Genomic DNA, 13,695 nt, shown 5'->3' with positions numbered 1-13,695 from the left:
CTTTTTAAGATTCATCAAAAGTGGTCGGAGGGTATCTAGAGCCCCTCCCCCATGCCTTTTCCCCAAATACATCCAATACAAAATTTGAGATCTCGTTTTTTCAAAATGGTCCAAAATTCAAATTATTACAAATTAGGGGTTGAGAAATCCTCCATAACACTCGGGAGAATAATTGTAACTTATGTTAATTGCCCATTATTAGAATATAAGGTTTTGTTGAAGGGGTGGTCTTATTAACCTTGGAGGGGGCTCATTCCATCGGAAATTGAAACTTCTAGCTCTTTTGAAGAGTCAAAAGTTCAAAAGATATCAATGGCCAACTAGCCCACGCCCCACTTTCCCAAAGGGCATCGGAACAAAATTTGGAGATAGCCTGTTTGTTCAAAATAGTTCAAAGGCCAAATAACTATGCTTCCAGGGTTGACTCCCTTCCCCAATCTAGCCCTGAGGAAAGGACTATGAGTTACGGAACTTAATTATTGTTACTTTGATACTTTGTTTACTTTGATACCTTGTTAACTTTGATTCTTTCTTTACTTTAATACTTTGGTACTTTGATATTGTTACTTTGATACTAGTTTTGATACTTTGATGAAAGTTTGATGTTGAAAAAAAAAATCTTATTTTGAAATGGAGGCTTTTTTTAACTTGAAATTTTTGCAATAAAAAAAAAAAAAACAAAAAAAAAATTCAGCTTTCAGGTTTTCGGAAGTTCGGCTTTTGTCAAGATTTTTTTTTTTTTTTTTTTAATTTGCAATTGGAAAAGAAGATTTTTCAAAGCGCTAACAAACTTTTGTTTAATGAGCAAGGTGCTGAGAAGGTGGCGGTATCTCTTATATACAGAGTAATTTCAACTTGTTTTAAGTTTTAAACATGCTCCTTAGAAACCTTTTCTATTTGTTTAATTACATTTCATGAAAATGTGAAGTCTTATGAATACAATACTTCTGGTAATGAGGAAAAACCATCGTTTCAAAGATCTCTGTCTGGATTTTGATGGGTACTCAAACAGTTCTTGGTAACAAACTGTAAGTCAGGAGCGACCCGGCTAAATAGTAACCAAAACTCTAAAAAAGACGGAATTTTGATACAAAAAAGATACATAAAAAAATTGGCGTATTAAGCTGATTCCAAATATATAACTTTCATTAAGTTTAATCTTACCCATCAAAAGCTAAGAGCCTGAAAAAATTTGTCTGATTTTCGAAAAAAGGGGGAAAGACCCGCTAGAAGTCATAGAATTTTAATGAAAATCACACCATCCATTTCAGCGTATCAAAGAACCTTTCTATAGAGGATTCAAGCTCATGTCTGCAAAAATGTGGAATTTTGTTATTTTTGCTTGAAGAAAGATCAAGGATGCATTTATTTTTTTTCCAAGGGGTGATCGTATCGACCCAGTGGGCCTAGAACGCCGTAAGAGGGCTCCTCGTAATGGAGATTGAAACTTCTAGTACCCTTACTAACATTAAAAACAAGAAGAACAATAGGGAATTCTTTTCGTAAGACACTGGAAATCTAATATGAATGAATATTTCGGCCCTATGTCCAAGGGCCGTCCTCAGCAAACATAAATATATAGAAGAAGAAAAACTTACAACAACACACGACCAATAAAATTTTACTGGTTTTTATTGGTCGTATGTTGTTGTAAGTTTTCTTCTTCTATATATTTATGTTTTACTTGTAAATCTATTCACAGGCAGCCACAAATGGGGCAACACACATTTTTTCCATGATTTTCCCCTATTCTGCTCTCTTTTCTTTGGTTTCCTTATAACTACTTTAGAGTCCCACCAAGCGAAGTTGAAAAGACAACTCCTTCAAGTGGAATAAAAACCGTTAAAAATAAGCTCTCAAAGCTAATCTCACCTTTTTAGCAGCCAGTCTAGAAGGTCTATCCATTAAGGGTTGAGTGGTACTGTTTACTGGTTTTTAACATAACTTTTCAAATCATTTTTTATTAAATTTATGTACAAGGCATTAAGTCAGTATTCCCTCAAATCCCCATTTAAAGAAATATGACTATTCAGTTTGATTCAAATATCATTGCTAATAAGGGACGTTTCTTCAAAAAGTATTTTATGGATGTTTGAAAAGAATTTTTTTGGGGGAAGGGAATTTTATATGGAGGGGGAGCTGGATTTCCCAGCATAATTTAAAAACCGACCAGAAACTAAATTATAAAAACAAGTTTTTTCAACAGAAAGCAAGGAGCGATATTAAAACTTAAAACTAAACAGAAATTATTACGTATATCCAGGGGTTGTTCCCTCGTCAATACCTTGCTCTTTACGCTAAAGTTCGAATTTTGTCCCAATTTTTGAAGAATGATTCCTGACTCACAAAGGCCGTTTAATTAGAATAAATAGCTCTTTTATAAGCACCAAAACTTTAGCGTATAGAGCGAGGCATTGACGGAGGGGGCGGCCCCCTAATATACGTGATAATTCTGTTCGTTTTAAGTTATATTTCGTTTAAGGTAGCATTTCTTTAAATATGGATTTGGGAGAATACTGACAAAATACCTTATGCATAAATTTAATTAAAAATGATTTAATATGTTATATTTAAAAAAAGAAACAGTAAACAGTACCACTAAACCCGTTACGGATAGACCTTCTACGCTGGCTGCCAAAAAGGCAAGATTAGCTCTGAGAGCTTGTTTTTAACTGTTTTTCAAACAGTTCGTGGTAACGAACTGTAGTAAGGAGCGACCCGGCCCAATAGTAACCAAAACTCTAAAAAATGGAATTTTGATACCAATAGCTACGTCAAAAGAATCGCATTTTAATGCTGGTTTTAAATATATAAGTTTCATCAAGTTTAGTGATACCCATCAAAAGTTACGAGCCTGAGAAAATTTGCGTCATTTTAGAAAATAGGGGGAAACGCCCCCTAAAAGTCATAGAATCTTAACGAAAATCACCCCATCAGATTCAGCGTATCAGAGAACCATACTGTAGAAGTTTCGAGCTCCTATCTACAAAAATGTGGAATTTTGTATTTTTTGCCAGAAGGCAGATCACGGATGCGTGTTTATTTGTTTATTTGTTTTTTTTTTTTGTTTTTTTTTCCCAGGGGTGATCGTATCGACCCAGTTCTCCTAGAACGTTGCAAGAGGGCTCATTCTAACGGAAATGAAAAGTTCTAGTGCCCTTTTTAAGTGACCAAAAAAATTGGAGGGCACCTAGGCCCCCTCCCACGCTAATTATTTTCCCAAAGTCAACGGATCAAAATTCTGAGATAGCCATTTTATTCAGCGTAGTCGAAAAACCTTATAACTATGTCTTTGGGGACGACTTACTCCCCCAGAGTCCCCGTGGGAGGGGCAACAAGTTACAAACTTTGACCTGTGCTTACATATAGTAATGGTTATTGGGAAGTATACAGGCGTTTTCAGGAGGATTTTCTTGGTTTGGGGGAGGGTTTGAGAAGAGGGGGATATGTTGAAGGAACTTTCCTCCGAGAATTTGTAATGGGAGAAGAAAATTTCCATGAAGGGAGAGCAGGATTTACTGGCATTATTAAAAAAAAAACAATTAAAAAATAAAAGGGAAAAAGCTTTTTCAGCTGGAAGTAAGGAACAGCAATAAAACTTAAAACAAACAGAAATTATTACCCATATGGGGGGCTCACCTCCTTCTAATACCTCGCTCTTTACGCTAAAGTATTTTCAGTAATTTCAACTACTTATTCTACGGCTTTTGTGATTCTTAATGAATTGGGATAAAATTTAAGCTTTAGTGTAAAGAACGAGGTACTGACGATGGGGCGAATCCCCTCATATATGTAATAAAAACATGAGAATACAATAGTTCTTTACGTAAGCTAATTAATAAGTTACGTAAATCTTTTACCAATAAAAAGATTGGTAAAAAATTAAAAGTTCTAGTTGCCTTTTTAATTAACCAAAAAATCGGGGGGGGGGGGCAACTAGGCTTCGTCCCCCGCTCTTTTTTTCTCAAAATCATTCGATCAAAATTATGAGAAAGCCATTGAGCCAAAAAAAAAAAAAAATATGCAAATTTCGTTTTGATTATTCCTCTGCGGAGAGCCAAAATCAAAACATGCATTGATTCAAAAACGTTCAGAAATTAAATAAAAAAAAAACAAGTTTTTTTAACTGAAAGTAAGGAGCGACATTAAAACTTAAAACGCACAGAAATTACTTCGTATATGAAAGAGGCTGCTTCCTCATCAACGCCCCGCTCTTTACGCTAAAGTTTTTTACTGTTTTAAAAAGAAGAATTGAGAGAAAGAGTCAAACTTTAGCGTAAAGAGCGGGGCGTTGATGAGGAAGCAGCCTCTTTCATATACGAAGTAATTTCTGTGCGTTTTAAGTTTTGATGTCGCTCCTTACTTTCAGTTAAAAAAACTTGTTTTTTTTTATTTAATATTTCACTTGAATGAATAGCCTTTTTCACTTCGCTTGATGTACCAGTCCTGGTTGAACTTCCCTGAAGTAATGATGCTAGGACTGTTTCAAAATTTTTGGTATTAAACATAGTATTTTAATGTGAGTTTCTTTTATATTTTCTTTTTTCATTTGTTTTCCGGAGGACGCGCATTGGATATAGGGTCAAAATATTCATTTGAAGTTCGCATTCCACTGTCTTGTAAAAATTCCCTATTGTTCTAATTGTTGTTTATGATAGAAAGCAGTGTGATCTTTGTCGCTATTTACGTCTAGAAAAAAAAAATAAAACATTGAAGCCTTGACTCTGGAAACTTTTAGTAGCTTTAGTTTTGAATCACAATTCAATGTGTTAGTAAAAGAAAGAAACAAACGGTTAGAAATTAGGTAGATACCTGGTTTTCTTGTTCTCGATTTTTATTTTCGAGGTCCATTATCCTATCCGTAGTTTCATCTAACGTTGACGACAGACCTTCTCTTTCAGACAGCATGTTCTGCATTCTTCTCTCTAAATCTTGTTTTTTCTCAGTGATCATGTTGATCTAAAAGAAAGATTAGAATATTGGTTTATTCATTTTAGTACCAGACTTCGGACATAGATACCAAGTTGTCTGAAGAAAAAGATTAAGGGTTAGATCTTCGTAAAAAAAAATCTGGGATTTTCAATTTCCCGTATATTAAATAAACGGAACGAAAATGCCAAACTTTCAAAATTTTCAGGCTTTCCTAAAGTATCTTGACCCTCACCAAAGATTTCATACCCCTCCCCACTAGAAATACTGCCTTTGTTTCTAATGTCAACGGCGATAGGCTCTGAAGACAATGCTAATTATCCTAATGGAAGAATTATTTGTCGTTAATTTCCTTCCCAATATAAAACTCGAGGAAATGAAAAACAGTATTTCAAATCATTCATGGTTTTGAACGGTACGTAAAGAGCGACCCTTGATGAAAGAAACTGAAACTCCAAAAAAGTGAATTTTGACAACATCATATGGATTAAAGAAAAAATATGTTTTTTTGTGCTAATTCTAGGGTGTCCATGTAATTCATCCAACGTTTAATTTAATATCGTTAAATTCAATCCTTTTAGCTCAACCCTCATTCCGCTCAACCCCTGTGTAACGCAAGCCGCATTGAGATCAACACCATTTAACCCAACATCCATGCAAATCCATCCCCATACAAATCAGCACTCAGTTAACTCAACTCCATTTAACTAACCACTAATGTAACTCAATCCCCGCTTACTTCAACCCTATTTAACTTAAACCCCTTGAAACTCAACCCACGTTCAACTTAAAACTTCTTAGACTCAATACTTATTCAAAATTGGCCTATGATTAAGTTTGAACTAGCGCTGATCATTACCACAGAATTCGCTTTTCGTTTCACTCGCTGTTTCTAACTTATATTGTAATGGCTAAAACGGCGCAAGACGCATTCACCTCCCCTGGAAAATACCCCACGTGGAAAATTACGCCCTCATGCAAATTGAGCAGCCAATGAGAAAGTTGATAGATCAAAATAATAAAGAAAGGAAGGAATTATATATAAAAAAAATTACATTGGAAAAAAAAAATAATGGATAACACATGAGGAGGTTTTCCCATTTGATGTACCTTTAAGTGGTATTTTTTTATGTAAATTAGTTAAAATAGAGTCTTCTCTAAATTAAATAACATGGAGTCAAACTCCATGTTTGACTCCACTTGGCGCGTCAACCGAGTAATTGGCGCGCTAGATCTGGAAGCCTTTGTCTCAAGGGGGGAGGTTCGAGTCCTAGCGTGGCCGGTTATTTGGTTTGGAACGGGGGTCAGTGGCGTGACTCTGTAAGCTCAGCCAGAGTTGACCCAACTCTAAACTGGGTACCTGGAGAAATCTGGGGAAGGTAAGCAGGAAGGGGGTGCGGAAGTACAAGATGATTGGCCCCCAATCCCCCATTGCAGATCTTGGCTGAAGGGCCTCAAAACAGGTCAGCACCATGGGTTTAGACCGATGTAAAGGTTGTCAAAGCCTTTTTAAAATCAAGCTTTTTAAGGTTTATGTAGTATATTTGTCAAAGTTTCATTTAATTCACTAGCTGTAGACCAGTTACTCCTTTATGGGAGGGGGGAAATAAACCCTTTTTTCGAGAGCCTTGAATGGTTACACATTTCAGCACACATAGCATGTTCCAGTGAGCCGCTAGTGCTGGAGAAAATAAAGAAAAAAAGTTGGTCCGGGAGAGAGTGGCCATATGGGCCGCATTTGCGCAAATTTAGCATTTTTTGAGGTTGGTTGCGCATAGAAATTTTCGAATGCGCTTTTTTGGGGGGGGGGGGATTGAATCGTTCATTTGGTGCATTTTTAATAGAAAAAGTAATTTTCATATTATTTTTTTAAAAATTTCCCTCGGTGTAAAATTTCCTCTGGAAATTCATCTTCAGAAACTACCCTCCCAATGTAAAAAAAAACTATATTTTCAACTTTAGGCAGCGCGGACCAAGCAACTGGCAACACTCGTCCGGTATTCAAGTGTGTTTGGGCCACTTACTTGAGGCTAATCATCTTTTTTGTGGCCGATGCTATTTTCCCTATGCTAGAAAATCGGGAATAATTGCTGCATTTTGCGCTTTTTTTTGACGGCTCCCAAGTTATAAATGAAAATAATGTTTTTTTTTCACTTTTTTTATATATTTTTTATCTATTGTGGAAAAAAGAAGATCAAGTTGTTTTAGTTTTTTAATAAATATTTTTTAGACGGAAAATGGAGGTATATATTTTTTCAGTTGATTCTGCCAGTATTTAAAGAGAATGATGGTTACAGAGTTATTAAGTTTTTTAAAGCTCAGGCATGAAATCCACTCTAAGGGCTAGAATTTCGGACAGTATGCTGATCATATAATCTACAACGACTACGACAAGTGTCTGATGTCTATCACATACTAATTAAATGCATTTTTACTCAAATGAAAAAATGCCCGAGAATATATAAATTGTAGAATATAAGAAATCATAGGTAAGACCCCTAGACTTCAGAGAGGGCATGATAATGGTATAAATTTTAACAAGTAAATTATTAAAAGACCAAAATAAAAAATCAGATGGATTTCATGGCCTTATTGTCTATGTTTCTTAATTGCTCCTCGGGAAATTTCAAACTATTGACACTGTTGACTTTTTCATAGAGCAACGTGAACTTACTCAACATAGAAACGTTATCCAGAACTGTAGTTTACCCTGCACTGCTTACGATACGGACAAAATTGGTGAAATGAGATGTAATAATCATGGTAGCAACTTTGCCCACCTTAGATTAAAATTGCGATCCACTGCCACAATATTGCTAGAAAAACTTCTTTATTAATAAAACGTTAAAAAGTGTCAACCTTTAGTCAAGAGTCAAAGAGTGAAAGAGTCAAACTTTGGCGTTAAGAGCAAGGTCTTTAGGAGGGGACAGTCCCTTTCATATACGGAATAATTTCTGTTCATTTCAAACTCATGTAATGCCCGTTATTTTAGTTTTTTGAAAAAAAAAATAGTTAGAAAACTGAAAAATATATAAGTTAAAATATTACTTGTTTTTACTCTATTTTCCCACTGTTTCCCACATGGCAGGAAACATAATGCCGTACGGTAGCGCATTTGTTTTTAAAAGGTGCAGGTAGTCTTAAAAAATAAACTGCTAACATATATTTTAGCCAAACAGAGATTTTTTTAGCCAAACAGACATTTATTTTAGCCAAACAGAGATTATTTTAGCCAAACAGAGATTTTAGATTTATTTTAGCCAAACAGAGTGTCCCACAGTAAATTGGTGTTTTCAGCCATTTTGCGGTGCAAAACAACAATTCTAGTAAAAAAAAAAAGGCCAAAAAAGCTATTGTGTGAAAATTCTGAGAAAGTTAATTGATTTAGAATCATCGGCTAACATAGACATTTATTTTAGCCAAAAAAGACTGTCTCATAGTATACAGGCATCCAGCAAAAAATGCAATTTTTTTTATTTTTTCTTATAGGAGCTTTGTAAAACGTGAACTAAAACGTAAATAAGATTTACATCTAATAGCTACCCTCTGTCCCCTTTGAAATTACTCGCTAGAGTTTGCTACCCATATATTGTCACGCTGGCATTAAATATGCATAATCTTGGCTCAAATAAACGTAGCATTTTCATTAAAACTTCTCAGAAATAAGCGAATTCATAAATGTGTCTCTTTTTCTTGCAGGTACGTCGAATAGAGCAATAGAAACGAGGCATTATCATTAAGACCTCTAAGAAATACCTCTTAGTGTGGCTTAAACTTATCTCTAATAACCAGTCGTCTCCCTGGAAATGGCTGCTAGGGTTCCCAAGTTTCTTTAATTCATGATTCTTTTTGCTTATTTTTTATCATTTATAAACCCTTTTCATGTTTTTTCGCTTGTTGTATTTTAGTTGCTTTTTCTGTGTTTTAATAGTGATTGTAAATTTGTTTTCATTAATAAAAATTGAATTTACAAAAGCCTTAATTCTTTAGATTACCTTTTACATGACAAAACTTCAAAAAGTAATCATTTACGCAGCGAAATATCTAAAAATGAAAATGTGTCATTGATTGAATAACTAATTCAACCTGTCAAGGTCACTTTAAAAAATTAATAACGCTATAATGTGCAGGTGAATCTAATATAGCAAAAATCAATAGCATTGGGATGATTGTGCTCTCATGTGGAAAGGGTAGGAAACATGCCAACCTTTTAATCGTACTAGTGAACAAGAACAGGATATTCTCCTTGCGTGCAATAGGTAATCATGCAGAATGTGTTACCCTAATCGAAGTATCATCAATAGTTTGCTGGTCCAGACGGTTAAGGTTCATGTTTGGTTATTGGGGAAATCGCTGGTCTTATATTCGATTCCTAATACGGGCAAAAATCTTTGGATTATAAAAGCTTCCTTCATGAGAGAAAATGAAATCCTGAAGGAAAAAATCTCTTATCTAACACGTGTGTGTGCAGTGTCATTACGTTACACCCAACATGTGCGCTACCATTACATTGTTCCCAACAAATCTACCAAGTCAAGTAATATTAAGTCACCCCCGATAAATCTAACAAAGCACACAAGATCGCGTCATATCCCACGTGTGCACCGCCATTACGTAACATCCAATTATGTGCCTCCCTCAGTTACCTCCAGGGATTCCCCACTTGACTAGCGAACTTTACCAAGTTCTATTACGTAACAAGTACCTACATCTCTCAGAAAAGATTCCATATTGCACAACAACTGTAAATAAACAAACACTTTTGCATAACAACCAAGGTAGACCCCCACCTCTGTTACGTAACATCCACCTGCATCATTCAAAAACGTTCACCATTACATAGGTGTACTATACCGTTACAGGTGCATGCGTAAGATCCAGGTAAGCGTAATAACGTCTTGAGGGACTAGCAGCATCAGGTTTCCCCCTATGGCTGCTTTTAGTGCCTATAAGGCCACTAATTCTATATGATTTGGCTTCGGAACCATTAAGCCGTATCTTACTATTATAGTAGAGTTTATTCAAAGAGACTGGTCTTTTATTGTTGAAGATAACTTTAATTTGTATATCCATTGAAGATTCGATAGAAATGGAACTTTTGAAACTTGAAGAGCTCAATGTAGCACCAAAAAGAAGCAAATAACAGTGATAAGACAGTGAAAACTAGTGGAATGACAATGGGTAATTTGAAACCATGTCATGTACTCATGTTCCACAGATCCCAGCTTCTATAGTAAATTCCCAGCACTTTTACCTGCTGAAAGCCCTTGAAATATCCAAGATTTGTTTGGAGGCGGGTAATGGAAATTAGTTCTGTATTAGGGAGAAGATGAAAAATATTTTTACTAAGTCCTCACAAAAGAGCAGACACCGCTTTTTTTTATGACTGCCTTTCAACAGGCCCTACAGCTGGTCCTTGGATAACACAATCTAGGGCTATCACACTTCCAAAAACTTTGTCAGTTCAACTGACAAAGTTAATACAATACAATTACCATATAGGGGTAATTAAAAGCAAACATTATTTTTCAAAGGATGCCATTCTAAATGCATCAAAGACCCATAACAAATGACATTTTACTAATACCAAGATTTAATTTGATCAAATTTCAAATTAGCTCCATCTAATTTCCATATTTAGTAAAGTTAAATCTCCCTTTGCATGGGCCTTAAGAAAAGGTTCCATAAACTGTAAAATGTATATGGAATCATTTATAAGTTTGTGCCATGACCACGTTTCATTATATTTTTTTTTTAAGGTTATAACATGTTTAAAGATAACTTATAGGTTTACAAAAATAGCGGAAAATTGCCTTTTAAATATGTATTTTTCTTTTTGTGACGGATAAAAATATTAGTAACAAGCCCAACTACAATTGCTATAACCCACTTCGAATCTATTCTATTTCTTACGGAAATAATTGTCAAGCCTTTTAACCATAAATACATCTCCTTTAACATGTTTGAATTTAAGTTTGCAACTTTTTCTTCCGTCAAGTAATTCTGAGAAAAAATTTCCCTTTTCGATATAATCTCACGCTCCCATATTAGACAGGTCAAGAACTGAAGACTATAAAACACAATGAAAGGGCCCCGCATTTAATATCTCATATCTGAAGTTCAAAGTATCGTGTCAAGAAAATAGAAGAAAGACCTGGTACAGTAATTACGTGGTTAAGCGGGCAGATGGTTACTTTTGTTTTCCTTTCTGTGGGTAAACATGGGTTTTGTCTTGCTGCGTCTGAAGTTGGCCAAGTATACACGGAGATAAAGTTTCTCCTCTTACTACATCGATTTGTTTATTTGTTTGTTTTTTTTTTTGTAAAGACACACTTTTAGAAGTTCTAAGGTCAAATCTCCCATTTTTGGACAGAAGAAGTTAGTCTACTCGATAAATTTTATGTTAAAAAAATGTAAAATAATACGAAAAAATAGCTTATAAAAATTATGAGAATGATTAAAAACTAACTTTAATTTAATTCATAGTTTAAAAATGGTTCTTTTCTAGGTTTAAGATGGTAGTACAACCATATAGCGGTTAAATGCGAATAAAATAAGTTAAAGACAAAGTTCGACTAGTGGTGTCCTAAGCTAGTCATGCTCGTAGGCAGGACTATCTGTAGGCAAGGCAGTGGAATGGTCTCATGCACGGACTCTTTATGCAAGCTTAAAATACCAAAATTAGTTTTGTCATTTAAGATCTTTTTTTCCCTGCGCACGTACCTCATTGGGCCCACACATTAGAATGGCCGGTTTGAAGCAAAATAATTGTTCCTCCTTATTATTACTTTTTCTTTAATATATAAACACTTTATTGTGCATTCGTCTCGAAGTACTTAAAAATTCTATTAAAATAAACTGTATCTTTGGTGTCAATAGAAATTTACGGTAATAAGAATTGTATTCTATCATTTAGCAAAACTGAAAGATATTCCAGAAGGAACGACAAAGTCTTCTGTTTGGTTTTTATTTTGTAACAAGCAATTTTTATTTGGAAAGCTGATAATTGTTTATTTTTTCTCTCTATCTGTCTTGTAACTACTTTATTCTAAGTTCAGCCTTTGGAATTTCCAGTAAATTCTCTCTTTTAAAATATTTCCAGAAGAAAAATACAAGAGGCCTCCATTTCCGTTGCGTGGAAGTGGCTAACCATAAAATATTATGTCACTAGGACAGACAGATAAATCACGCCCAGCAAAACTTCTTAGTATTCTCACAATTTTTTTTATGTTACGATGTTTATGCTTAAGGACATTGTAAAGTCAAAATAGTAGTAAACTTTTTGGCAAAAACCTCTTTTTTTTAATTACAACTCAATGTAGCACAAAACCATCTGAGGCTGACAGCTGCGCCTGCCCCTCCTACGTCACAATTTATTCAAAGCTTCATTACATACATACATTCATACATACATATATATATATATATATATATATATATATATATATATATATATATATATATATATATATATATATATATATATATATATATATATATAAACATGACGTTGACTTTCAGATTTATGAATTGGCTTTTTGTAGAAAGAAAACCATTCTCTTTCAGCTGACGATTTTAGGTGTGATTACCCCTTATATGAAAGGGGCTGTTCCCTCTTCAACGCCCTGCTCTTTGCGCTAAAGTTTGACTCTTTCTCTCAACTCTAATTTTTAAAACAGTAAAAACTTTAGCGTAAAGAGCAGGGCGTTGAAGAGGGAACAGTCCCTTTCATATACGGGGTAATTTCTGTTCGTCTTAAGTTTTAATGTCGCTCCTTACTTTCAGTTAAAAAAACTTGTTTTTTTTAATTTAATCTCTGAACGTTTTTTTTAGTTAATCCATGTTTTGATTTCGGCTCTCCACAGATGAATAATTAAACCGAAATTTGCATATTTATTTATTTGGCTAAATGGCTTTCCCATAGTTTTGATCGAATGATTTTGTGAAAAAAGGAGGGGGAGGAGGCCCAGTTGCCCTCCAATTTTTTGGGTACTTAAAAAGGCAACTAGAACTTTTAGTTTTTTACGAACGTTTTCATTAGTAAAAGATATATGTAACTTACGAATTAACTTACGTAACAAACTTCTATATTCGTACGTTTTTATTATGTATATGAGAGGGTTCACCCACTCGTCAATACATCACTCTTTACACTAAAGCTTAAATTTTGTCCCCTGAATCACAAAGGCCGTAGAATAAATAGTTGAAATTACTAAAAATGCTTTAGCGTGAAGAGTGAGGTATTAGGAGGAGGTGAACCCCTTACTTGCTTAATATTTTCTGTTCGTTTTAATTTTTAATGCTACTCCTTACTTTCAGTTGAAAAAACTTTTGTATATTTATTTTTTCATTGTTTTTTTTTTAAATGATGATAGAAAATGCTAAGCCCCCTTTACGGAAATCTTCTTCCCCAATGACAAATTCCTCCATGGAAAGTATCCCCCACATAACCCCCTCTTCTCAACCCCCTCCCAACCAAAAAATTCCCCTGAAAACGTCTGTACACTCCCCAAAAACCATGACTATATGCAAACACTGGTCAAAATTTGGGGGGAGTAAGTTGTCCCCAGAGACATAGTTATAAGGTTTGTCGACTATGCTGAATAAAATGGCTATCTCAGAATTTTGATCCGACGACTTTGGGAAAAAATGAGCGTGGGAGGGGGCCTAGGTGCCCTCCATTTTTTTTGTCACTTAAAAAGGGCACTAGAGCTTTTCATTTCCGTTCGAATGAGCCCTCTCGCAAAATTCTTATTTCGAGCTGAT

General features: G+C 34.7%; 1 protein-coding gene across 2 annotated transcripts in view; it reads right to left on the bottom strand.

The window, feature by feature from the left end:
- Window positions 1-13,695, bottom strand: part of LOC136031964 (bicaudal D-related protein homolog) — a 117,107-nt gene that overhangs the window by 50,388 nt on the left and 53,024 nt on the right. For both annotated transcript variants that reach the window (XM_065711979.1, XM_065711978.1), the window contains exon 4: window positions 4,813-4,959. In XM_065711979.1, coding sequence (XP_065568051.1) covers window positions 4,813-4,959 — 147 coding nt within the window. The remainder of the gene's footprint in view (window positions 1-4,812; window positions 4,960-13,695) is intronic.

Source organism: Artemia franciscana, chromosome 10 (genome assembly GCF_032884065.1).
Source record: "Artemia franciscana chromosome 10, ASM3288406v1, whole genome shotgun sequence".
Classification (NCBI taxonomy): Eukaryota; Metazoa; Arthropoda; class Branchiopoda; order Anostraca; family Artemiidae; genus Artemia; species Artemia franciscana.
This window is presented reverse-complemented; position numbering and strand designations above follow the sequence as displayed.